Source organism: Coregonus lavaretus, assembly GCF_964263955.1.
Source record: "Coregonus lavaretus genome assembly, chromosome: 21".
Taxonomy (NCBI): Eukaryota; Metazoa; Chordata; class Actinopteri; order Salmoniformes; family Salmonidae; genus Coregonus; species Coregonus lavaretus.
Window position 1 is genome coordinate 10,022,931 of NC_140008.1, and position 27,737 is coordinate 10,050,667.

Below are 27,737 nucleotides of genomic sequence, written 5' to 3' on the forward strand. Positions count from 1 at the left end.
TTGAGTTGCACCCCCTTTTTCCCTCAGAACAGCCTCAATTTGTCAGGGCATGGACTCTACAAGGTGTCAAAAGCGTTCCACAGGGATGCTGGCCCATGTTGACTCCAATGCTTCCCACAGTTGTGTCAAGTTGGCTGGATGTCCTTTGGGTGGTTGACCATTCTTGAAACACACAGGAAACTTTTGAGTGTGAAAAACCCAGCATCGTTGCAGTTCTTGACACTACTACCATATCCTGTTCAAAGACACTTCAATATTTTGTCTTGCCCGTTCACCCTCTGAATGGCACACATACACAATCCATGTCTCAATTGTCTCCTCCCCTTTATATACACTGATTGAAGTGGATTTAACAAATCAAATCAAATTGTATTTGTCACATTCGCCGAATACAACAGGTGTAGACCTTACAGTGAAATGCTTACTTACAAGCCCTTAACCAACAATGCAGTTTTAAGAAATACCCCCAAAAAATCACAAAAAAATACAATATAAAATAATACGAAATAAAAGTAACAAATAATTAAAGAGCAGCAGTAAAAATAACAATAGCGAGGCTGTATACAGGGGGTACCAGTACCGAGTCAATGTGTGGAGGCACCGGTTAGTCAAGGTAATTGGGGTAATATGTACATGTAGGTAGAGTTATTAAAGTGACTATGCATAGATAATAAACAGAGAGTAGCAGCAGCGTAAAAGAGGGGTGGGGGGGCAATGCAAATAGTCTGGGTAGCCATTTGATTAGATGTTCAGGAGTCTTATGGCTTGGGGGTAGAAGCTGTTTAGAAGCCTCTTGGACCTAGACTTGGCGCTCCGGTACCGCTTGCCGTGCGGTAGCAGAGAGAACAGTCTGACTAGGGTGGCTGGAGTCTTTGAATTTTGAGGGCCTTCCTCTGACACCACCTGGTATAGAGGTCCTGGATGGCAGGAAGCTTGGCCCCAGTGATGTACTGGGCCGTACGCACTACCCTCTGTAGTGCCTTGCGGTCGGAGGCCGAGCAATTGCCATACCAGGCAGTTGCCATAACAGGCGACATCAATAAGGGATCATAGCTTTCACCTGGATTGTAATGGAAAGAGCAGGTGTTCCTAATGTTTTGTACACTCACTGTAGGTCCAATTAAGATCCTACACCTGTAAGTAACCACATTCTCAGTAAACAAAGTCCCACATGAAGAGTGTCATGTACACTATAGGCCTAAGCGACAGACAGGAAGCAGCATTGAGGTCAGGTCATGGCAGAGAGAGAAGTGAATAATCTATCCAATGACAAACCGACAATGCTACAGTAAGGGGCTGGATGTTGCTTTGGGGACATTTGCGCCCCGGCTGGAATTTAAACTAGGGGAAAGATTGAAGCACCCTACGATCAAAAGCCATCCAAAAACGTTTTAAAATAGGTTGAAAAAGACATTGAAAATACGTATTTTCAAGATCTTGTGTTCACTGGCTGGGGTTTGTAGACTGTAGCTAGACTTAGCCTGTGTAGAAGGAAATGCTCCACTCCAGCAGTTACAGATGAGCTCAACAGAGAAAGGAAGCCAAGCCCCTGACCCAGTGTTCCTCAATGAGAGGAAACGGATGTGGTGTTGTCAGCACCTACACACACACACACACACACACACACACACACACACACACACACACAGAGAGAGAGAGAGAGAGAGAAACGCACGCACACACACTTCTTGGAGAGAGTAAGTAGTTAGTCCCAGACAGTTCAACTAGCATAGCCACCAGAGGCTAACTGGTAGGAGCCATGTCTCTGTCTCAGGCCAGTCTGAAGAACACACACACACCATCACCATGCCAACCACAGAGCAGGAAAGTAAAAAACAATGACCATTCCTATACAGACACCCTCTTGACCTACAGCATACACACAACCACACACACACGCTAACATACGCTTGAAAACACACACATTCGTCTTGCACACAGACGCTCACATACAAAGCGAGAGAAGATGAGGAGGGGAAAGTGGAGCCTCCTTCCTTTATTTCTCCATTCCTGGTGTTATTGTCTTCATCTGAGCCCAGTGGAGCCCAGTGGAGCCCAATGGACCCCAGTGGAGCCCAGTGGAGCCCAGTGGAGCCTAGTGGAGCCCAGTGGAGCCCAGTGGAGCCCAGTGGAGCCCAGTGGAGCCCAGTGGAGCCGCCCAGTGGAGCACAGTAGAACTTAGTGGAGCCCAGTAGAACCTAGTGGAGCCTAGTGGAACCCAGTGGAGCCCAGTGGAACCTAGTGGAGCCTAGTGGAGCCCAGTGGAGCCCAGTGGAGCCCAGTGGAGCCCAGTGGAACCTAGTGGAGCCCAGTGGAGCCCTGTGCAGCCCAGTGGAGCCCAGTGGAACCTAGTGGAACCTAGTGGAGCCTAGTAGAGCCCAGTGGAGCCCTGTGGAGCCCTGCGGAGCCCAGTGGAACCTAGTGGAGCCCAGTGGAACCTAGTGGAGCCCAGTGGAACCTAGTGGAGCCCAGTGGAGCCAAGTGGAGCCCAGTGGAGCCCTGTGGAGCCCTGTGGAGCCCAGTGGAGCCCAGTGGAGCCTAGTGGAACCCAGTGGAGCCCAGTGGAACCTAGTGGAGCCCTGTGGAGCCTAGTGGAGCCCAGTGGAGCCCAGTGGAACCTAGTGGAGCCCAGTGGAACCTAGTGGAGCCCAGTGGAGCCTAGTAGAGCCCTGTGGAGCCCAGTGGAGCCTAGTGGAGCCCAGTGGAACCTAGTGGAGCCCAGTGGAACCTAGTGGAGCCCAGTGGAACCTAGTGGAGCTTAGTGGAGCCTAGTGGAGCCCAGTGGAACCTAGTGGAGCCCAGTGGAACCCAGTGGAACCCAGTGGAGCTTAGTGGAGCCCTGTGGAGCCCAGTGGAGCCCAGTGGAGCCTAGTGGAGCCTAGTGGAGCAGCCCAGTGGAACCCAGTGGAGCCCAGTGGAGCCTAGTGGAGCATAGTGGAGCCCAGTGGAGCCCAGTGGAGCCTAGTGGAGAAGCCCAGTGGAGCACAGTAGAACTTAGTGGAGCCCAGAGGAACCTAGTGGAGCCCTGTGGAGCCTAATGGAGCCCTGTGGAGCCCTGTGGAGCCTAGTGGAGCCCAGTGGAGCCCAGTGGAGCCCAGTGGAACCTAGTGGAGCCCAGTGGAACCCAGTGGAGCCTAGTGGAGCCCAGTGGAGCCTAGTGGAGCCCAGTGGAGCCCAGTGGAACCTAGTGGAGCCCAGTGGAGCCTATTGGAGCCTAGTGGAGCCTAGTGGAGCCCAGCTTTTACCTCAGAGTGTATGTGATAAAGAGGTTATATTAAAAGACCATGGTGAACAGGCCAGGGAGAGAGCAACTAAAATGCAATATGTAAGCGGGTGAGTGTATGAGTGTACGTGTGCGTGAGAACAGTGCACAGACAGTGTGTTTCCCTAGAGAGACCCTGCTGTGTAACACACACACACACACATTTCCTCAAGAGGATATTGTTCGTGCGTTCGTGCATGTGTGTGTGTGTGTGTGTGTGTGTGTGTGTGTGTGTGTGTGTGTGTGTGTGCGCGTCACTCTTCCCTGACAGAGGGGGCTTCAGAGCTTCAACATGGACCTGATGATGGAAAGGCTCATTTACATGTTCTGTTGTGTGCCCTAATGCCTGTTCTCCTCTGCCCTTAAAAAGGTGCACTATGCAAAAATCACTGCCATTTCCTGGTAGCTAAAATTCTAATAGTTTGCCTAATTTCACTTCATGTGACAAAACAAGCAACGTATAATCATTGTACAATCTAAACCGCTGTGATTTTTTTCTCTCCAATAACCAAAAATATTGTATTTTCAGCTGTTTGAAGCTGCTGTACAAAACTGAAAGTAAAAGACGCAAAAACTAAACTTAAGAGCGGGAAGCGTAGAAATAGCGGACATAACAGATGTACCGCTTCTTAGACTTGTTTTCAATGAGAATGACAGATTTTTAACTCACACTTCTATGTGAATTTGGGCAGGTCGCCCAAAAAGGTACATTTTGCAGCTTTAAAAGAACTCTCTCCTCAGAAGAGCCCACATCACACTACACTCCCACTGAGAAGGGATGGACAGCACATATGCTCTATCCCTGCCTCCCCTGACCACCCCGCCTCCCCTGACCACCCCGCCTCCCCTGACCCCCCTGCTTCCTCTATCTCTCCACACACAGTACTGTGTGCATATAGGCTACATTGTGTGTGTGTGTGTGGAGGCTGACAGCAGGAAGCAGAGGAGATGTAAGGGCCATATGAGACATGCTGCTGGTGCATTAAAAGAACCAGTGGGTGTTGTGGGACATATGATTGAACCATATGGGTTGTGCCCCAAATGGCACCCTATTCCCTACATAGTGCACTACTTTTGACCAGGTCTCTATGGGGGAATAGGGTGCCATTTGGGATGCATCCATGGACAGTGATATCCTGTGAGTATTCAGACCCTCCCTCTTCTGTTTAATCTTCCTGCTCACACTCATAATTCCTGTCACACTGACTAGGCATACAGGGATGCCCTGGCATATCTACAGGGTTCTACAGGGTTGACATGACAACAGCCTGGGCCACAGAGTGACGTCTACTGTCTTCTCCCACGCCTCTTTTCTCCTCTCCTTCTCTCCTCTCATATTGACTGATAGAGAATTTTTCTATATCATATGACAGTGGGGTCTGTGTATGTGTCTGTGTGTGTGTGTGTGTGTGTGTGTGTGTGTGTGTGTGTGTGTGTGTGTGTGTGTGTGTGTGTGTGTGTGTGTGTGTGTGTGTGTGTGTGTGTGTGTGTGTGTGAGAACGACAGACAGACAGTCAGAGACGTGGGAATCAGACAAACATTAGGTTGACATCTCAGGAATGCCATGATCCCATCTCAGGAATGAGACGTCTCCAAACAACATGAAACAACATCACAGTCAGAGTGTGTGTGTGTATTGCACCCACTTAATGTATTATCAAGTTACACAGGAATGAGGTGGCAATGCTTAGCAAACAAATCTCAATTCTGGGGAAAGCACTAATTGGAACTTTCTCAACTCCTATGGCTGGACGGCGCTCGGGCATGATGGATGTTTCCCTGCCTTGTCATCTGTCCCTATCTGAACGGCCTGTGATACCTGGAACTTGCCTGCCAAGGAAATCGTCTCCATCTGCTTCTCCTCCTCCATCCTGTAGTAGAGTAGATGGAGAACAGCAAGAAGAATGTTCCAATCAGCGCTGGTACCATGTCACAAGTCGTTGAAACCGAAGGCAGCGGCATGCTGCTAAGTGCACGGGAGTGACTGCGAGAGGTACAGAGCAGATTGACATAAGGAATAGCTATGCTGCACTGGTGCCTGACCTACCTGCGCCTTCTTCGTTGGGATTGCCTGTGTCTGCGAGGGCTGTGCTGACTCCAACTACGCTGACTCCAACTACGCTGACTCCAGCAGCGGCGTGGTCGTCGAGCTCGGCTCCTTTCTCTCTCTCTGGGTGTGACGGGGGACTGCCTGCGTGGGAGGTCTGGACCTATCGCCGGGATTAGCGGGCGTACGCTATCCTGCTTCTTGTGGGCGCGTGAAAGGCTCAACTAATTGTGTGAGGGGTGGGAATGGGCGGACTTCGCCATTCCCTTCTCCGGGTCGTTGTATGGGGTAGTTCAATGGTGAGAAATGTCTCATTCCCTGGAGCAAAAACGTTGTGCTATCCAGGAGCACGAGTAAAGGACGTCAATAAGCTGCTCCCAAACATTTTAAACCAGCATCAGGAAATTGAGTCTATCGCAGTTCATGTGGGATTCAATGACATTATGAAGGGCAGCTCAGAACAGCTGAAGATGGACTCTAAAGAACTGATTGGGTCACTACTTGACACCAACAAACGCCTCATAATATCTGCCCTCTCTAAATCATGGCATTGAACAGTTCAGCAGACCTTTAGCCCTCCATAACTGGCTACGAGACTATTGCAGCTCTGTGGGTGTAACATTTATTGACAATTTTGATACCTTATGGAAACAAAGCTTGTATTATAAGGAGGATGGGATCCACCGATATAATTTGGGTTCCCAGATCCTTTTACAGCATTATAAGGCTGCGTTGAGACAATGACTTATCAATGACCAAGCCCAGCTCATTTAATCCCTACCATTGTGTCGCTGAGTTGTCATAATGCTTCAGCAAATGTACATTATCCCAGGGGCGTTGGAAGACACAATGTAAGTAACCTAATTTATGTCCCTCTTACTGCCCTGAAAGCCTCTGCTAATCCCACAGCTAGTGTATTCAGTAACCATGTGCCTATGAACCAGAATGATACTGTTAGCACTGAGGCGGTGTGCCCTAGTAGGAAGTCCACTGTGTGCAGCTCACAATGCAATAACATAAATAACATGAGGATGTCTACCTCTGCTAAGCTTCCCAGTAAAGCAATAAAAACAATCAAGCATCCCAGAAAAGTGCTAAAAATAGCCCATGTTAAGATATGTAGCTTAAGAAACAAGGTTCATGAAATCAATAATTTGCTAGTAACAGATGACATTCATATTCTGACTATCTCTGAAACTCACTTAGATAATCCCTTTGATGATACAGTGGTAGCAATACATGGCTATAAGATCTACAGAAAAGACAGAAATGCCAAAGGTGGAGGTGTGGCCATTTATATTCAGAACCACATTCCTGTAAAGCTTAGAGAGGACCTCATGTTAAATACTGTTGAAGTAATATGGCTACAGGCTCATCTGCCTCACCTAAAGCCCATTATTGTGGGAAGCTGCTATAGACCACCAAGTGCTAACAGTCAGTATCTGGATAACATGTGTGAAATGCTTGATAATGTATGTGATATCAACAGAGGTATATTTTCTGGGTGATTTAAATATTGACTGGCTTTCATCAGGCTGCCCAGTCAAGAGAAAGCTTCAAACTGTAAACTAGTGCCTGCAGCCTGGTTCAGGTTATCAGTCAACCTACCAGGGTAGTTACAAACAGCACAGGAATGAAATCAATAACATGTATGGATCACATCTTTACTAATGCTGCAGAAATTTGCTTTAAAGCAGTATCCAAATCCATCGGCTGTAGTGATCACAATATAGTAGCCATATCTAGGAAAACCAAAGTTCCAAAGGCTGGGCATAATATAGTGTATAAGAGGTCATACAATACGTTTTGTAGTGATTCCTATGTTGTTGATGTAAAGAATATTTGTTGGTCTGTGGTGTGTAATGAAGAGCAACCAGACGCTGCACTTGACACATTTATGAAATTGCTTATCCCAGCTACTAATAAGCATGCACCCAATTAAGAAAATGACTGTAAAATCTGTTAAATCCCCGTGCATTGATGAGGAATGTAAAAAATGGTAGTTGAAAGGGATGAGGCAAAAGGAATGGCAAATAAGTCTGGCTGCACAACCGATTGGCAAACATACTGCACATTGAGAAATCATGTGACTAAACTGATTAAAAAGAATAAGAAACTACATTATGAAACAAAGATAAATGACATGAAGAATGATAGTAAAAAAGCTTTGGAACACCTTAAACGAAATGTTGGGCAAAAAGGCAAACTCAGCTCCATCATTCATTGAATCAGATGGCTCATTAATCACAAAACCCACTGATATTGCCAACTACTTTAATGATTTTTTCATTGGCAAGATTAGCAAACTTAGGAATGACATGCCAGCAACAAACAGACACTACACATCCAAGTATATCTGAAAAAATTATGAAAGACAAGCATTGTAATTTTTAATTCTGTAAAGTGAGTGTGAAAGAGGTGAAATAAATATTGTTGTCTATCAACAATGACAAGCCACCGGGGTCTGACAACTTGGATGGAAAATTACTGAGGACAATAGCGGACGATATTGCCACTCCTATTTGCCATTTCTTCAATTTAAGCCTACTAGAAAGTGTGTGCCCTCAGGCCTGGAGGGAAGCAAAAGTCTTTCCACTACCTAAGAATAGTAAAACCCCAATCAGCCTGTTACCAGCCCTTAGTAAATTTTTGAAAATAATTGTATTTGACCTGATACATTGCATTGCTAAACAAATTGACAGACTTTCAGCACAATTATAGGGAAGGACATTCAACAAGCACAGCACTTACACAAACTGATGATTGGCTGAGAGAAATTGATGATCAAAAGATTGTGGGGGCTGTTTTGTTAGACTTCAGTGCGACTTTTGACATTATTGATCATTGTCTGCTGCTGGACAAAATGTATGTGTTATGGCTTTACACCCCCTGCTATATTGTGGATAAAGAGTTACCTGTCTAACAGAACACAGAGGGTGTTCTTTAATGGAAAGCCTCTCCAACAAAATCCTGGTAGAATCAGGAATTCCCCAGGGCAGCTGTTTAGGCCTCTTACTTTTTTCAATCTTTACTAAGGACATGCCACTGGCTTTGAGTAAAGCTCAACACTATACACGTCAGCTACTACAGCGACTGAAAGGACTACAACACTTAAAGAGCTACAGCGGAGAGAGGAAGGACGGTGACTCGGGTGAGAGGCAGCCTCACTGCTGCTCCCTCCCTCCCCTCAGACTGACCGTCAGATGCAGGCCATCAGTCCCTCCAAAAAAGCTAATGGTTATGCTCACTCAGCTGTGCCTCACAAGTAATTCAACAAATGATCTATTACCAGTGTGATCATATACCTACAATTTTGAAATATAATTTCAAAATGGTCTGAGAAAAACAACATCGGCAGGGCAATTCAAGCATAGCCAATATGCAGTGATAATGTATTGGGCCTATAGCCTACTGCACAAACCTCAATGCTACAGAACTGTTTTTAATTGGTTAATGTTGCACAGGCTTATGTTTTTTAAGTCACGTTTAAAAATAAATCTGAGCGGTAGATCTCGGCTGCTGACTCAGAAACTGATCTTGACTCAGAAACGGTTGGTGACCACTTTTCTAAACTCTATTTATCACTCCTTCTTCCCTTCTCTCTTTCCTGACCTCTATCAACCTCTCTCCCATCTCCACCACTGACTTTCAATTGTCTGTCTCTCCTCCTTTTCCTCCCCTCCTTGCCAGTCTCCACCACTCTTTTGTCCTGTCCTGTCCGCTCTTCTCCTCTCTCTCAGCATGCGCTGAACAGAGGCCCTGTAATCCCATTAAGAGAGGGAGAACCCATGGCGTGGGGCTGGACACACACACACATCAACCAGAGAAACCAGTGCTTTAGAAGAGTCTTCCTGTCTGATGCAACACACAGTGCTTTAATCCATTTACAGTTAAAACCAGACTTAACCCACAGGCCTCAACCACCAAGGACAAACTCTGGGTTATTACAGTTTAAACCAGACTTAACCCACAGGCCTCAACCACCAAGGACAAACTCTGGGTTATTACAGTTTAAACCAGACTTAACCCACAGGCCTCAACCACCAAGGACAAACTCTGGGTTATTACAGTTTAAACCAGCCTAAATCCACAAGCCTCAACCACCAAGGACAAACTGGGTTATTACAGTTTAAACCAGCCTAAACCTACAGCCCTCAACCACCAAGGACAAACTCTGGGTTATTACAGTTAAACCAGCCTAAATCCACAAGCCTCAACCACCAAGGACAAACTGGGTTATTACAGTTTAAACCAGCCTAAACCTACAGTCCTCAACCACCAAGGACAAACTCTGGGTTATTACAGTTTAAACCAGCCTAAACCTACAGTCCTCAACCACCAAGGACAAACTCTGGGTTATTACAGTTTAAACCAGCCTAAACCTACAGTCCTCAACCACCAAGGACAAACTCTGGGTTATTACAGTTTAAACCAGCCTAAACCTACAGTCCTCAACCACCAAGGACAAACTCTGGGTTATTACAGTTTAAACCAGCCTAAACCTACAGTCCTCAACCACCAAGGACAAACTGGGTTATTACAGTTAAACCATGACTATCTACTCTCCCCCTCCCTCTCAGTGGCAGGACAAAATATAGATCACACGGCCACACACAGTCACCACTGCATAGGAGCCCTACGGCAAACCTGACGGGACAAGAATAGCTGTCACACACAGTCACACACAGAGACAGACACAGTCACACACAGAGACAGACACAGTCACACACAGAGACAGACAGTCACACACAGAGACAGTCAAACACAGAGACAGACACACACAGAGACAGTCAAACACAGAGACAGACACACACAGACACAGTCACACACAGACACAGTCACACACAGAGACAGACACACACAGAGACAGTCAAACAGAGACAGACACACACAGAGACAATCACACACAGAGACAGTCACACACAGAGACAGTCACACACAGAGACAGACACAGTCACACACAGAGACAGACACAGTCACACACACAGTCACACACAGAGACAGACACAGTCACACACAGAGACAGACAGACACACACAGAGACAGACACAGTCACACACAGAGACAGACACAGACACATACAGAGACAGTACTGGGCTGACCGCACCACCCTCTGTAGCGCCATGCGATGGAGGGCGGTGCTGTAGCCATACCAAGCAGTGATGCAGCCAGTCAAGATGCTCTTAATGGTGCAGCTATATAACTTTTTGAGGATTTAGGGCCCATGCCAAACCTTTTCAACTGCCTGAGGAAGAGGCGCTGTTGCGACTTCTTCACGACTGCGCGTGTGAGCGGACTATTTTAAATCCTTAGGGATTTGGACACCGAGGAACTTGAAGCTCCCGACCCGCTCCACTACAGTCGATGTGAGCACGCCCCCATTTCCTGTAGTCCACGATCAGCTCCTTGATCTTACTGATGTTGAGGGAGAGGTTGTTGTCGCGGCACCGTACTGCTAAGTCTCTGACCTCCTCCCTATAGGCTGTCTCATCGTCGCCGGTGATCAGGCCTACCCCCAACATGTCGTCAGCAAACTTGATGATGGTGTTGGAGTCTTGCGTGGCCACGCAGTCGTGGGTGAACAGGTAGTACAGGAGGGGACTAAGCACACACCACTGTGGGGCCCACGTGTTGAGGGTCAGCGTGGCAGAGGTGATGTTGCCTACCCTCGCCACCTGGGGGGCAGCCCGTCTGGAAGTCCAGGATCCAGTTGCAGAGGGAGGTGTTCAGTCCCAGAGACCTAAGCTTTGTGACGAGCTTGGAGGGGACAACGGTGCTGAACGTTGAGCTGTAGTCAATGAACAGCATTCTCACATAGGTATTCCTCTTATCTAGGTGGGTGAGGGCAGTGTAGAGAGCAATTGAGATTGCGTCGTCTATGGATCTGTAGGGGCAGTATGCAAATTGGAGTGGGTCTAGGGTGTCTGGGATGGTGGAGTTGATGCGTGCCATAACCAGCCTTTCAATGTGACCCATCACCACCCATCAATAGAGTTTGAGAGGTCCCCCCCAGCATTACGAAACAATCAACATGGTCAAAGCACGGTCACTCCTAAAACTCATTCTAAACAACACACAAGAAACTTGATTTTTTTGAATATTTTTTGTTTTTATATTATGGGTTGTCCGAGGTTGGGGATAGGGTGGCGCTGCCAGGGGTATGTTTGGGATGTGTTGCCCTGATAGGCTAAGTGGAACGTTCACCATATTGCCAATGCTTGCCTATCAAGTACTTGCAGATCAACCCAGGTGCCTAGAAGATCATTTGGGATATTAACTAACTAAAATTTGTCATAGGACAGGTATCTGTATCATAGCTGACAAACACACACACACACACACACGCACACACACACACACAGACAAACACAAACAGAGAAACACATACACACACACACACACACACAGACAAACACACACACAGACAAACACACACACACTTGTTCATATTCAGTAAAAGCCAAAGTGCAGTCATTCTGGTATGACTTTCGTTTCTGGGCCTCACCCTGCCTGAGAGCGAGACATGGAGGGAAGGAGAGAGAAGAATGGTCTCAAGAGACCACAGAGAGAGTGCAGTGCTGTCTAAGCAGGTGTGTGTGTGTGTGTGTGTGTACCGTAGGCCATTTACCTCAGAGAAGGGCTCAATGGAACCTTTCTATCGCTCTCCATTTCCTTCTAATAGCCTTCATTAGACAGTTTCCAGGCCTGGGGTCACAGGGTTCAACTCTCTATTCCTTCTGTTTCAACTCACTTCTGTGCAAAATGACTGAACTGTGCTAGCGGAGAACAGCTAGCTTAACTGTAACGACACCTTCCATGAGACCTGAAGGAACGGTTGCCCCTCAGCCTGTGGTGTGCTGTGCCACGCAGACCGTGCTGTTCTTTGCGTGCCTTCGCTGCTGTCAGATGCCCTTAAGTGATGCCTCAGTTGTGAGAGAAAAATATGTCTCAATGTCTGAATGTCAACAACAAGACTAACGAATGTTGTCTGCAGCAGAACCAAGTCAAAGCCACTAGACTGAAATGCTACTTAATGAAGTGGCTGTACATTACATTACAGAGCTGGCAAAGAAGGGAATTCATGCCTATTCCCAGTCTTCCTCCTCCCCTCTCTCCTCCCCCTCCCCTCTAGTCTCTCCTCCCCCTCCCCTCCGCTCTCCTCCTCCCCTCTAGTCTCTCCTCCTCCCCTCTAGTCTCTCCTCCCCTCTGCTCTCTCCTCCCCCTCCCCTCTAGTCTCTCCTCCTCCTCCTCCCCTCTAGTCTCTCCTCCCCTCTGCTCTCTCCTCCCCCTCCCCTCCACTCTCCTCCCCTCGTCTCTCCTCCCCCTCCTCCCCTCTAGTCTCTCCTCCCCTCTGCTCTCTCCTCCCCCCCGCCCTCCTCCTCCCCTCCGCTCTCCTCCTCCCCTCTCCTCCTCCCCTCCATCCTCTCCTCCTCTCACCTCCTCTCTTCTGCTAACCCCAGCTCCACTAGCTAGCCCCAAGTTGCCCCTGGCTAACCCCAACTCCACTAGCTAGCCTCTAGTTGCCCCTGGCTGCTGTATGAACATGCTAGCTCCATTTAGCCCAGGCTTGGCATGGTTGGGTGGGCCTGCTTGGCCTCTGTTCTCTGTCCTCTGCTCAGTGCCGCTAAGCAGCCCAGCATCGACAACGGCCAAGCACGCAAACGTCTCCACACATCAGCGTTCTATCAGAGAAAGAGAGAGAAAAAGAGAGAGAGAGAGAGAGAATGAGGAGAACAAGAGCGATGAATAAAGAGGGTGACTGAGGGCCCTTTTGTGAGTAAACAAGCCTCTGTTCTGAGCAGCCCTTAAAACACAGTTTCCCTAAATGAACCAAACACTACAGACCAGGCAGGGCCTTCCCCCTCGCCTGGACCCCCGGTATACAATATACCAACCAAGCCTACTGTCAACTGGACATAGCTGCTTTGGAACCCTTAAATAAAGTCCTCTCGATATAAACACAGTCACTCACTCACTGACTACAGTACACGCATAGCATTTTCTATCATTTTGCAGAGATAGTTAGCATTTTCCATGACAAACAATGTTGAAGAGCGGGGCAAGAGGGAGCTGCCTTGTTCAAATAGAGAGCCTTCTACTTAGAGCACTAACGGTCTATGATGATCAAGTCAAAAGTAGCTATCCCTCCACTCCTACGCACGCACAGACCTGTGTGTGTGTGTGTATTGAAGGTTGTAAATGCTCCTTTCTAGACAGGTCTTACAGTAAGCTGTGTGTTCTAGAGCCCCGGATCAATTCTAATATCCTTGTAACTGACTTAAGACAACATACACCCTCATGGAGAAGGGCCTGGTGAGTAGGAGCCAGAAAGCATATTAGAACAAGCCTAGTAAAGAGTAAGAGAGTGAGAGAACATTGTGGAGAGGAGACAGAGAGAGAGGTAGGAAGACAGTTGACTCAGGGGCAAAGCAATGTTCTGTTAGTCCCTGTTCCATCCAGCCAGGAGAAAGCAGCGACAGTGACAAATGATGTCTCCTGATCAGGCCATATTATATATTATTCAGCTCTAGGCCTACACAGCAAATTCTCCAGTGTTAAAAATCAACACTGAGTGTTAAATTTAACACTGTTCCAGTGTCTATTCGGGTCCACACTTTTCGGTGTTAAATTAACACACTGCTTAGTGTAAAGCTTTTTTTTCCCAGAGTGCCTTGCCTTTCAAGTGAATTGTTACCACCCATGACTGTATTTGTTAGTGACAGAGAGATGGTTGTTGCATTCATCCATTTTCAGTCCTGTGGCCTTCAACAAGTGAGATCCTAAGAAAATATGTTATCATTAAAATAAAATGATTTAACACAATACCACAAATATTTCATAAGATATTATTTTGAGGGCCTAGTTTTACCCTGATATAGTGGCCTGAAACTCTTGGTTTACAGGCCACATCAGGCCTGCAGGTCACATTATGCTGGTTTGCAAAGTGATGTGTGATTCTTATTAGAATCCAGCCAGAGTGGGGATATCCAACATTTTTAATTTTTATTCACCCACAACCTGCATTCAGAATGACTGCTGGGTTAGGAAGACTAAGACAGGAGAATTCCTAAACCATTTAAACTGGAACAACCATTTCAGTAGTGGGTGCAATAAGTCCAAGTAACAGATTTGATTAGTTTAGAAAAATATATGTTATTCATATTTGAGTAGCATAAGATTAATTAATCAATCAATGTACATGCAAAAACATAGATATTGAAACAAACAAATAAAAAAAATCAACAAGCAATAGAGCATGCTGGGAAATATGATCATGATGGGCGTGGTTTTGGTTTAATGCTGGTTATTAACACCAACACTAGGGTAGGGCTGGGTGATATGGCCTAAAAATCATCTCTCCATTTTTTTCAAACTTATGGGCGATTCACAGTATATATCTAAATGTTTTGTATGTTTTCTCTAAATAAGCATGGTTGTACAATTAAAAGGTCAAATACACTGCATTTTAAACAGTCAGCAATGATCTAATGAATTCAGGGCTTGTAAAATTATACCTAGGCTAAATATAAGCCTTCCACAACCATCAAACCCACTAATAATTTAATTAGTTTATCCTGTTTTTTTGTTGTTGCAATAATCACTGATCTGGCTTTCAAGTCTGTCTATGAAAATGCCATTTTTTGTTACAAATTTAACTAGAACCATAACGCACATTAGGCATTATGCTATAGAAAATGAACACAGGTCTCATCAACAATCTCTCAAGCCCACGTGCTAGTGATTAGCCAGCTAATCTTTATTTTTCAAGTTTAGCCAACTTGGATCTATTTGCTAGTTAACAAGGTTGAACAGTTGAATTGTTATGAAAACATCCTTCAGTCTGTCTCCAACTGTTTGAAACGCATGTTAGCCGGTCCACTTTGTTCAGATGTTGAAATCAAGAGGCCTACATTACTTCTCAGAATGAGAACGAGTTGCCAATTCCTTATATAATTCTGTTTTATGCTTATTGCACATTCATAAAACACAGACTAGACAGCTAGTATAACAGTCTATGGCTAAAATGCTGCTAGCAGTCTGTGGGGCGACCAACTGAGCATTCATTTTCCAGAATCAATGTTCATTGAGACCCTCGTTTTAGTAGTGTCTGCTCTGCGTGGAATTTGTTAGAAAAGTTAACTCAAATCAAATCAAATCAAATTTTATTGGTCACATGCGCCGAATACAACAGGTGCAGACATTACAGTGAAATGCTTACTTACAGCCCTTAACCAACAGTGCATTTATTTTAAACAAAAAAGTAAGAATAAAACAACAAAAAAGTGTTGAGAAAAAAAGAGCAGAAGTAAAATAAAAAGTGACAGTAGGGAGGCTATATATACAGTAAAATAAAGTGACAGTAGGGAGGCTATATATACAGGGGGGTACCGTTGCATAGTCAATGTGCGGGGGCACCGGCTAGTTGAGGTAGTTGAGGTAATATGTACATGTGGGTAGAGTTAAAGTGACTATGCATAAATACTTAACAGAGTAGCAGCAGCGTAAAAAGGATGGGGTGGGGGGGGCAGTGCAAATAGTCCGGATAGCCATGATTAGCTGTTCAGGAGTCTTATGGCTTGGGGGTAGAAGCTGTTGAGAATTCTTTTGGACCTAGACTTGGCACTCCGGTACCGCTTGCCGTGCGGTAGCAGAGAGAACAGTCTATGACTAGGGTGGCTGGAGTCTTTGACAATTTTGAGGGCCTTCCTCTGACACCGCCTGGTATAGAGGTCCTGGATGGCAGGGAGCTTTGCCCCAGTGATGTACTGGGCCGTACGCACTACCCTCTGTAGTGCCTTGCGGTCAGAGGCCAAGCAGTTGCCATACCAGGCGGTGATGCAACCAGTCAGGATGCTCTCGATGGTGCAGCTGTAGAATTTTTTGAGGATCTGAGGACCCTTGTCCTCTGTTACAGTAAAATCATGTCTCAATGTGTTTTGGTGTCCATATGACCGATTCTGTCGGACCAAACCTCAAATGCAAATAGCGAGTTGAAACCAGAGAGGAAGAAGATGTGATCTCTCAACTTTGTTGGCGTGAGAGGCTGGGGGAGGGGCTTGGTGTGTGTGTAAACCATAGAGGAAGAGGCAAAGTGAGAGGTCTCACTCTTGCAAAAATCTGTCCAAAATAAGGCCATGTGTTTCTATGGGCTTATTTTGGACCCACTGTAAGCTTGTCGCCAGCCTTCCCGCCTTTAGGACAACGACTCCCATTGTTCGGGCGGAGACGTGCATCTCGTCATTTTATACAGATCTCTGGTGTAAATGGGAAGGTGCACAGCACAGGGGAGCGAAGGAGACGAGACCAAAAATACAACATGAGAACAAGCGGTTCATAAACGCTCATAAAACTAAAAACAACAAAACCTTGAATCTTGTCATACAAGCATTTGGAATATCGCGCAAAAACAGGATTTCAAATTAATTTGATATATCGCCCAGCCCTACACTGGGGTTATTTTACACCACTGAGAGTTAATTTAACACCTGAATCAACACTAGAAATGTTACACTGGAGAAGAAAAAAAACACTAGGTAATACTGGCCAATTTGCTGTTTATATCTTCAGCTCTAGCAGAGAAAACTCACTTACCTGGCCTAACACTGCTGTGTGTGTGAGATGGTACAGATAAAGCACAAGGGTTGAGATGAGGACGTGGCTGCTAACGAGCATTGACAGCAGCTATGAAACGCACATTTAGATAACCTTCTATGTATACACATCATGAGTCAAAGGTAAAAAGAGGTAGTAGTACTCATCATCACACACATAAAACAGAAACACACAAACATACTCAAATAGGTATAGGCCTACTCATCCACTACATATACAAAAGTATGTGGACACCCCTTCAAATTACTGGATTCGGCTATTTCAGCCACACCCGTTGCTGACGGGTTTATAAAAATCAAGCCATGCAATCTCCATAGACAAACATTGACAGTAGAATGTCCTTTCTGAAGAGCTCAGTGACTTTCAACGTGGCACCGTTATAGGATGCCACCTTTCCAACAAGTCAGTTCGTCAGATTTCTGCCCTGCTAGAGCTGCCCCTGTAAACTGTAAGTTTACTGTGAAGTGGAAACGTCTAGGAGCAACAACGGCTCAGCCGCGAAGTGGTAGGCCACACAAGCTCACAGAACGGGACCGTCGAGTGCTGAAGTGCGTAAAAATCGTTTCAAAAACGCGTTTCAAACTGCCTCTGGAAGCAACGTCAGCACAAGAACTGTTCATCGGGAGCAGTTCATGGCAGAGCAGCCGCACACAAGCCTAAGATCACCATGCGCAATGCCAAGCGTCGGCTGGAGTGGTGTAAAGCTCGCCGCCATTGGACTCTGGAGCAGTGGAAACGCGTTCTCTGGAGTGATGAATCACGCTTCACCATTTGGAAGACCAATGGACGAATCTGGGTTTGGCGGATGCCAGGAGAACGCTACCTGCCCCAATGCATAGCGACAACTGTAAAGTTTGGTGGAGGAGGAATAATGGTCTGGAGCTGTTTTACATGGTTTGGGATAGGCCCCTTAGTTCCAGTAAAGGAAAATCTTAACGCTACAGCATACAATGACATTCTAGACGATTCTGTGCTTCCAAAATTGTGGCAAGGGCCTTTCCTATTTCAGCATGGCAATGCCCCCATGCACAAAGCGAAGTCCATACAGAAATGGTTTGACGAGATCGGTGTGGAAGAACTTGACTGGCCTGCACAGAGCCCTGACCTCAACCCCATCGAACACCTTTGGAATGAATTGGAACGCCGACTGTGAGCCAGGCCTAATCACCCAACATCAGTAACCAACATCAGTGCCCAACCTCACTAATGCTCTTGTGGCTGAATGGAAGCAAGTCCCCGCAGCAATGTTCCAGCATCTAGTGGAAAGCCTTCCCAGAAGAGTGGAGGCTGTGAAAGGGGGGACCAACTCCATATTAATGCCCATGATTTTGGAATGAAATGTTCGACGAGCAGGTGTCCAGATACTTTTGGTCATGTAGTGTATTTATAAAAATAAAAAAACACACACATACACACACTGTATACACAGACATTGAAACACACACAACATTTGGCTGTGTAACTATGATTTGACTATGCTGTAATAAATAGCCAGACCCGGCCCTGTGTGGAATGTGAGTTTATATCTAGCTCTATGAATCTCCCCTCCAGTCATCTCAGCTGCCCATTGGCCAGAGGTCATGTGAATCATCAGCAGCAGCATCATCATCATCATCGTCGTTATTATTAGGCGTACAGCTCGCCCCCAGAAGGACATGGTCACCCGCCAGTTATCCAGTTTCACATGCCTTCAGTCTAACCAGGAAGGGTCCTCATGTGCTAGCCCAGTCAGATTCCAAATCAAACCTTTATGTGTCTGAGTTTGTGAAATATTTGATGTTATCAGGAGCATTTTTCCCATTTTCTACAGAGACTATGGAGATAAGAACTGTCTCCATGTGTGTCTGCTACAGGCTGACGTCAGTATTGGAAAATATCTAGCCTGTATTTGAATCATTTCCATCCACTACCTACTCAAATAAAGACTGATGCACCATTGAGAGCATCCTGCCGGGCTGTATCACAGCCTGGTACGGCAATTGCACCGTCCGCAACCGCAGGGCTCTCCAGAGGGTGGTGTGGTCAACCCAACGAGTCACCGGGAGCACACTGCCTGCCCTCCAGGACATCTACAGCACCCGGTGTCACAGGAAGGCCAAAAAGAACATGAAGGACCTCAGCCACATGAGCCACGGCCTGTTCCCCCCGCTACCATCTAACAGGCGAGTTCAGTACAGGTGCATCAAAGCCGAGAGACTGAAAAACAGCTTCTATATCTCCAGGCCATCAGACTGTTAAATAGTCACCACAAGCCAGCCTCCGCCCAGTACCCTGCCCTGAACTTAGTCACTGTTACTAGCCGGCTACCACCAGGCACTCTACCCTGCTCGTTCTGATATTTCTTGATTTATATTTTTGGGATTTGTGTGTATTGTTTTGTACTGTTCGGTGTATCACTGTTGGAGCTAGAAACATAAGCATTTCGCTGCACAGATAACATCTGCAAAATGTGTACGCGACCAATACAATTTTATTTGAAAGCCATTGTTCAGGTCAAAGTTAACACCATTTAGTAGTTGTCATTTTTCTCTCTCCTGCTGTCTCTCCCTCCCTCCATCGTGCATTACCAATCCATCTTTGAAGAACAGCAGGGATTTAACAACTGTCGCACCCGTCTGTAAAGGGGTACAGTCGGTCACGGGACAGAATACACAAACACAATGACACCCCAATCATCTCCCAACCTTGTGAAGGTCAGTTGCACAATGCCTAGATGGACACACACACGTTGTCTTTGAGATCATCATTCCGACCACGACACACCAAAGTGACCTATTAACGCTGGCATTTATTACTGCACCAACCAATGACCTCAGCTTCACTCACTCCATCTCTCCCCTCCATCAGCAACTCCCATATTGTCTTCTATCTATCCATCTCTCCCCATCAGGCGTTCTCATATCACCCTCTCTTTATCCCCTCCATCATTACAGTCTTCATCCCTCCATCATAACCCCAACAGCATCTCTAAGCTACAGGGGACTGTTTCGCTAGCACAGACTGGAATATGTTTCGGGACTCATCCGATGGCATTGAGGAGTTTACCACATCAGTAAACCTGCTTCATTAATAAGTGCATCGATGACGTCGTCCCTACAGTGACCGTAAGTACATATCCCAACCAGAAGCCATGGATTACAGGCAACATCCGCACTGAGCTAAAGGGTAGAGCTGCTGCTTTCAAGGAGCAGGACACTAACCCGGACGCTTATAAGAAATCCTGCTACGCACTTCGACGAACCATCAAACAGGCAAAGCATCAATACAGGACTAAGATCGAATCATACTACACCGGCACTGACGCTCGTCGGATGTAGGAAGGCTTGCAAACTACCACGGATTACAAAGGGAAACCCAGCCGCGAGCTGCCCAGTGATACGAGCCTACCAGATGAGCTAAATTCCTTCTATACTCTCTTCGAGGCAAGCAAAACTGAACCATGAGTGAGAGCACCAACTGTTCGGGACGACTGTGTGATCACGCTCTCTGTAGCCAATGTGACTAAGACCTTTAAACAGGTTAACATTCACAAGGCCGCAGGGCCAGACGGATTACCAGGACGCGTACTCAGAGCATGCGCTGACCAACTGGCAAGTGTTTTCACTGACATTTTCAACCTCTCCCTGACACAGTCTGTAATACCTATATGTTTCAAGCAGACCACCATAGTCCCTGTGCCCAAGGACGCCAAGGTAACCAGTCTAAATGAATCGCACCCAATAGCACTCACATCTGTAGCTATGAAATGCTTTGAAAGGCTGGTCATGGCTCACATCAACATCATAATCCCAGACACCCTGACACCCACTCCAATTCGCCATATTCCCAGACACCCACTCCAATTCCACAGATTATGCAATCTCCATTGCACTCCACACTGCCCTTTCCTACTTGGACAAAAGGAACACCTACGTGAGAATGCTGTTAATTGAGTACAGCTCAGCGTTCAACACCATAGTTCCCTCCAAGCTCATCACTAAGCTAAGAACCCTGGGACTGAACACCTCCCTCCGCAACTGGATCCTGGACTTCCTGACGGGACGCCCCCAGGTGGTGAGGGTAGGCAACAACACATCCGCCACACTGACCCTCAACACGGGGGCCCCTCAGTGGTGCGTGCTTAGTCCCCTCCTGTACTCCCTGTTCACCCACGACTGCGTGGCTGCGCACGACCCCAATACCATCATTAGGTTTGCTGACGACACAACAGTGGTAGGCCTGATCACCGACAACAAAGAGACAGCCTATAGGGAGGAGGTCTGTGACCTGGCAGTGTGGTGCCAAGACAACAACCTCTCCCTCAATGTCAGCAAGACAAAGGAGCTGATCGTGGACTACAGGAAAAGGAGGGCCGAGGACGCCCCCATTCACATCAATGGGGCTGGTGGAGCGGGTCGAGAGCTTCAACTTCCTCGGTGTCCACATCACTAAGGATCTATCATGGTCAAAACACACCAACACAGTTGTGAAGAGGGCACGACAACACCTCTTCACAAAACCTCTTCCCCCTCAGGAGGCTGAAAAGATTTGTCATGGGCGCTCAGATCGTCAAAAAGTTATACAGCTGCACCATTGAGAGCATCTTGACTGGCTGCATCACCGTTTGGTATGGCAACTGCTTGGCATCCGACTGCAAGGCACTACAGAGGGTAGTCCATATGGCCCAGTAAATGACTAGGGCGGCGCTCCCTGCCATCCAGGACCTCTATACCAGGCGGTGTCAGAGGAAGGCCCTAAAAATTGTCAAAGACTCCAGCCACCCAAGTCATAGACTGTTCTCTCTGCTACCGCATGGCAAGCGGCACCGATGCACCAAGTCTGGAACCAACAGGACCCTGTTCAGCTTCAACCCTCAAGCAATAAGTCTGCTAAATAGTTAGTTAAATAATTAACCAAATAGCTACCCGGACTATCTGCATTGACCCTTTTTGCACTCTTCTTTGACTCATCACATACGCTACTGCTGCTACTGTTTACTATCTGTCACTTTATTCCTAGTTATATGTACATATTTACCTAAATTACCTCGTATCCCTGCACACAGACACGGTACTGGTACCCCTTGTATTTAGCCAAGTTATCGTTACTCATTATTACTTTTATTATTACCTGTTTAACTTTTTTATTATTTCTCTATTTTCTTTCTTTCTGCATTTCACTGTTAGTCCACACCTGTTGTTTATGAAGCATGTGATGAATACAACTTTATTTGATCTCCCATTTCGCCCTGTCTCCTTCACTCCGTCTCTCCTCCATCAGTCTCCGTGGGTTCTTATTTCTCCTTCCTTCCATCTCTCCTTCCTTCCTTCTCTCCCTCATCAGTACGGGCCCTATACACACACACACACACACACACACACACACGCACGCACACACACTCTAGAGAGCAGCAGAATATGGGTCACATCTTCTGATGTCCAGCTGGGCATTGTGCTTGTTGTCAAGGCCTTCATGAGATTGGTAGATGACAGAGTTATAGCTTCATTGACTTGAACAGTAGCCTATAAAAAGGTGCATACAGTTAAGAGAACAATAAGATAACCAGAAGCCCTATAAGCCTGAAAGACTTATAGGCCTACCTACACGGAGTAGCTTTAAAAGTGTGTATACATTTGTGCTGTGTAGTAGACTACAATTGCTCTCCGTCTGTTCCTCGCTGTCTGCAAGGCTAAACGGTGCTGCACTTAAACATGAATTACAGACATATCAACCAGTTCAGGTCTGAAAGCACAAACTGAAGGGGGGAAAACGGTCTGAAGGCAGAGAGAGCGAGAGAAAGGGATGAGATGGAGAAAGATCATAAATATTTTTCCCAGATGAAAAAAGAGAACATGAGAACCTGTCAACACCGCCACATCAACCAGAAGCCAGGCAACGAATGCCAGATAAAAACAATTTGTGGTTCATATTTTGGCAGGGGTTCCAATGGGGCCGTGACTGCCTTGTTGATATCTCTCAGCCAGAATGTCATGCTGAGGAGAACCAGCCAAACATCAGGCCTTCACCCATTCCGCTACCCTCCCTCACACTGAGGGCAGCACACCTTTCAGCGGGGACTTAAATCCTGCCGTGACACCACTGCCGGGCAGACAAAGGAAGTGTTATTTTCTGTCACTGTGTTGTGTTGTGTTTAAGTGGTGGCCCAGGAGCACACACAGACAGACAGACAGATGTGTGTCTTTATGAAGAAGGAGCATTGATCTCTCCATAACCACACACACAGACACACAAATAACAGACAGGCCTAATCTTTCAAATGTACTTAGATATGTCGTATAACAATACAGAGAAATCTTCAATACAGTATGAAGCATCAAATAACTGAAATAATGCCAGAACAAAATACAGCTTGGTAAACATTATAAAACAGACAGCAAGTGATTAAGAGTTAGGCTAAAAGTTGAAAGAGAGGCCGATCTCCACACAAGCAGTATACAGCTGTGCACTCCTTGAGTGAGTTAATAAAACAGGCATATGCGTTCATCTGCTAATGACTTGTATGTTCTGATCTTATCATGCCAATGCAAAGTTGTCGATTACATTTTCATTACTCTCCTCTCTTTGCAGGCAAATATGAATTAAGACTCTTGTCAATGCCTGATTCACCGGAGTTTGCATTGTAAATAGCATGTAACTAAGTCATGAAACAAATCTGTCGTCAATAAACAAAACTAAGGCAAATTAGAGAATACACTTGTCTTGCAATGTCTCACATGTCATGATGGAAAGACTGGAATTGGCAAATGGGCATGGAAGTGTAATAAACTCACAATATGTCACTCCCTATCCCTACAGATGCTACATGAGCTGTGACCTGCCAAAAAACATTCAATATGCTGAGCTACACCTCTAAAATCCATATCGAACTAGCTACAAACTATACACATTTCTATTTTCAGAGTTAGGACTCTAAAGGCAGAAGTGTCAACCAAAAATAAAGTGACAGGTCAGCATCGTATTCGCGGCTCGAGGTGTCAACTCGCATGATGATGTCACCACCAAAACCACACACCTGGCTTGCATTTACCTACAACACAATTGATCTGCACAAACTACACCGTCATGACAACCTCTGAAATGCAATTGTATTAGCTAAAACTAAATCTGATATATTGTAGCTATAACATGTATTTTAGACTCGAAAAAGTATAAACATCCGCAGAAGTCACCGGGCCTGTGTGCTGTCAGCCAGCTAGCCCTCTAGCTAGTGTGTTAGCTAGCTGTTCAATTTACAGTAAAGACCAAGCCAACGTAGCGTATCTAGCTGGCTAAATAGCTAATAAACTAGCTATCTACTTGAAACCTGGTCAAAACGTTAGCCAAACAACGCACCTTGCGAGGGAAATAACGTTACACAGAACACGGCTTGGTTGCTAGCTAAATAAATCTGCCTAAAAATAAACTAGTGTAAAAATACATTTTCTGGACCTAATCTGGGCCGCTGGCTGTGCTACACAGGCCACCGGATGCTCCGCCCACCGGTTAACGTTACCGTTGTTTTCTAAAAATGAGAACATTGCATACTGATCTCTACTTAACAAGCTAACTAGCCATCTAGAGGAAAGTGAACTCATTTCCATGGTAGTCTTGTTCATCGTACATGTTCTGATACAGTAAACATCGTTTGATTTGTTGCTGTCAAATATCACCGGCCACAAAAATGGATTATTAACTGGTAGCTATGTGCTGTCAACCTGACAGCGGGAAATGGGTAGCTGTACTCACCCCATTAACCAATCCATGGTGATGCTTGTATCTAGGAATAAATCCACCAAGGGTTAGAGGCGACCCCCTACTTTATCCGGCCACCCCTCGCTTCCCCGCCTGGCCCCGACCCGTCTCTCTCTGTGGATCGGTGTCTCTCCGTCCCTAATTTGGTCGTCAAATGTCAAAAACGTGTCCTTGTTTTGAACCGGAGCTTAGATAACAACAAGAACATGAACAACTAGCTAGCTAGTCCGAGCCGAGGTGCTGCGCCGAGGGCGAGCGAGAGGAGCGCAGCATTGAGTGACTTTGAGCTCGAAGACGAGTGGAGGAGAGCGGGCAACCGTCTCGGTCCACTTTCCGGTCAGCGAGGTATCCCGTGCCGTGGCTTCGCTTTTTACGTCGCCGGCCGCTAGCGTGCCGAATGTCATTCACCGACTGAATTAATCGAGTCTTGGCTTGGGACGCCGCTTGTCTAGCTAGCTAGCTACACTCTGTCATGAATCCTAAATTGCACGGTAATAACTATTGAGCTTAAACCGCTAGCTGCAGCGGTCTTCAACTACTGCTGCGAACGAAATCCGGAAGTAAACACAGATCCGACCAACCCCCTCCAGTGCGAATGCGTTGTGTTTCGTCACAATCTATGAATATCGATGGGATATGTAGTTCAAAGAATACCCATCTTCCTTCAAACTGCCTCTCAGTTAGTTATGCAAAAAAAAAATGTAATGTAACTTTATTAGTATGACATATCCACAACTGTATTGAATGCAGACATCCCATTGATTGCAGCTAGTTAGGAAGTATTGCATTATGCAAAGTTCATGTGTGGCAATTGGCACTCTTTTTGTGATACATCAGGGTATTCAACTCTTAGCTATGGTCTGGAGCCTGGTGTCCCATGTCTAAATCAGTCTCTAATTAGAGGGAAAGAATGCTGTGGAACTGGCGTCGAGATCCAGAGTTGAATATGAGGGTGATACATGATACATGTGGTACACCCACAACATTGCACTGATTAAGACTTCTATTATTGTTGTTTAATGAGGTACAGATTAGATTTGAGTCAGGGTTGTGCGCCACAAGACTGTGTTAGCCCATTGAGCTGAAGCCTAGGCAAGTACTCAGACCTTCCTTGGCCACTCTTTTTTATCACTGTTCTCTTCAAATCTCTTTCTATCGGAGGATGGAGCATTAGTCTAAAACTGCGACAGCCTGGAAGGAGAGGAACAATGTGTACTCTGCTCTGCTAAAATGACTGGTCATCTTTATCTCCCTCAATTCAATTCAATTTAAGGGCTTTATTGGCATGGGAAACATATGTTAACATTGCCAAAACAAGTGAAGTAGATAATAAACAAAAGTGAAATAAACAATAAAAATTAACAGTAAACATTACACTCACAAAAGTTCCAAAAGAATAAAGACATTTCAAATGTCATATTATGCGCAAATAGTTAAAGTACAAAATGGAAAATAAATGAACATAAATATGGGCTGTATTTGGTGTTTGTTCTTCACTGGTTTACCTTCTCTTGTGGCAACAGAGGTGGCACACTGTGGCACACTGTGGTATTTCACCCAGTAGATATGGGAGTTTATCAAAATTGGGTTTGTTTTCAAATTCTTTGTGCATCTGTGTAATTTGAGGGAAATATGTGTCTCTTATATGGTCATACACTCTGTCTCTCTCTCTCTCTCTCTCTCTCTCTCTCTCTCTCTCTGTCTCCCTCTCTCTCTTTATCGCAATCTCTCTGTCTCTCAATCTCTCTCTCTTTCTCCCACTCCCTCTCTCTGTGTCTCTCTCTCGCTCTCTCTTTCAATTCAATTCAAAGGGCTTTATTGGCATGGGAAATGTATGTTTACATTGCCAAAGCAAATGGAATAGACCATAAACAAAGGGAAATAAACAAGGGAAACATTAGTTAACATTACACTTTAAAAATATAGACATTTCAAATATTATATTATTGGCTATGTACAGTGTTCTAACAATGTTTAAGTAGTTGAAATATGAAAGGGAAAATAAATAAACTGTCACGCCCTGGCTCTGGGGACTCTTACATTTTGAGCCAGGGTGTGGATTTTTCCTCGTTTAGTTTTCTAGGTTTGTCGTTCTAGATTGTGTATTTCTATGTTGGCCAGGGTGGTTCCCAATCAGAGACAGCTGTAGCTCGTTGTCTCTGATTGGGGACCATACTTAGGCAGCCTGTTGGCATGTTACGTTGTGGGATCTTGTTCTGTTAAGGTTTGTGTTATTTAACCTAGGACTTCACGTATCGTTTGTTTATTGTTTTGGTTCGTGTGTGTACACAATAAAGTATGTACGCTTATCACACTGCGCCTTGGTCCGCTTCATCTATCGACGATCGTGACATAAACAGATAAATATAGGTTGTTTGTGCACCACTGGTTGTCCTTTTCTCAAATCTTGCTGCTGTGATTGCACACTGCGGTATTTCGCCTAACAGATATGGGAGTTTATCAATGTTTGATTTGTTTTCAAATTCTTTGTGGGTCTGTGTGATCTGAGGGAAATATGTGTCTCTAATATGGTCATACATTTGGCAGGAGGTTAGGAAGTGTAGCTCAGTTTCCACCTCATTTTGTGGGCAGTGGGCACATAGCCTGTCTTCTCTCGAGAGCCAGGTCAGAGCTGGACTTATGGTTGCTGTCTCATCGGTATCCCCCCACATCTCCCCTTCTCTCCCAAAACCCCACTTCCCTCCATCTCCCCCCTCCTCCCAGGATCCTGAGGATTCTATAAATAACGGCAGAACACAGGCAAGTGAGGGAGCGTTGAGACTAACAGTAGGCAGAGTCAGGGGATTGGCTGACTGACCTCCAATCAGCTCTCTGAGAGGCGGAGTCAGAGCGGTGATTGTCAGTGGGATGGTGGAATGTTCTCAGAACGGGTGTAGTATCACAGCTGACCACTTGAGAGCGCTGTGGGATATTTGTTTGTTATTGGCGTTGGTTCATGTCCATTGAATGAGAGAGTAACTACTGCAGGGATATGTGTAACTCAATAGAGGCCACCCTTTCCATCTAACAAAGGTGTGCATATTCCTCATGTAAGAGGTAAGAAAGCACTTCTGTCTCCTTCCC

At 45.9% G+C, this 27,737-nt stretch overlaps 1 protein-coding gene across 1 annotated transcript in view; it reads right to left on the bottom strand.

The window, feature by feature from the left end:
- Positions 1-25,202, bottom strand: part of LOC311148870 (MOB kinase activator 2-like) — a 102,140-nt gene extending 76,938 nt beyond the window's left edge. The window contains exon 1 of the mRNA XM_084185869.1: positions 24,648-25,202. Coding sequence (XP_084041995.1) covers positions 24,648-24,664 — 17 coding nt within the window. The 5' untranslated portion in view covers positions 24,665-25,202. The remainder of the gene's footprint in view (positions 1-24,647) is intronic.
- Between the last annotated feature and the right edge of the window lie 2,535 nt (positions 25,203-27,737).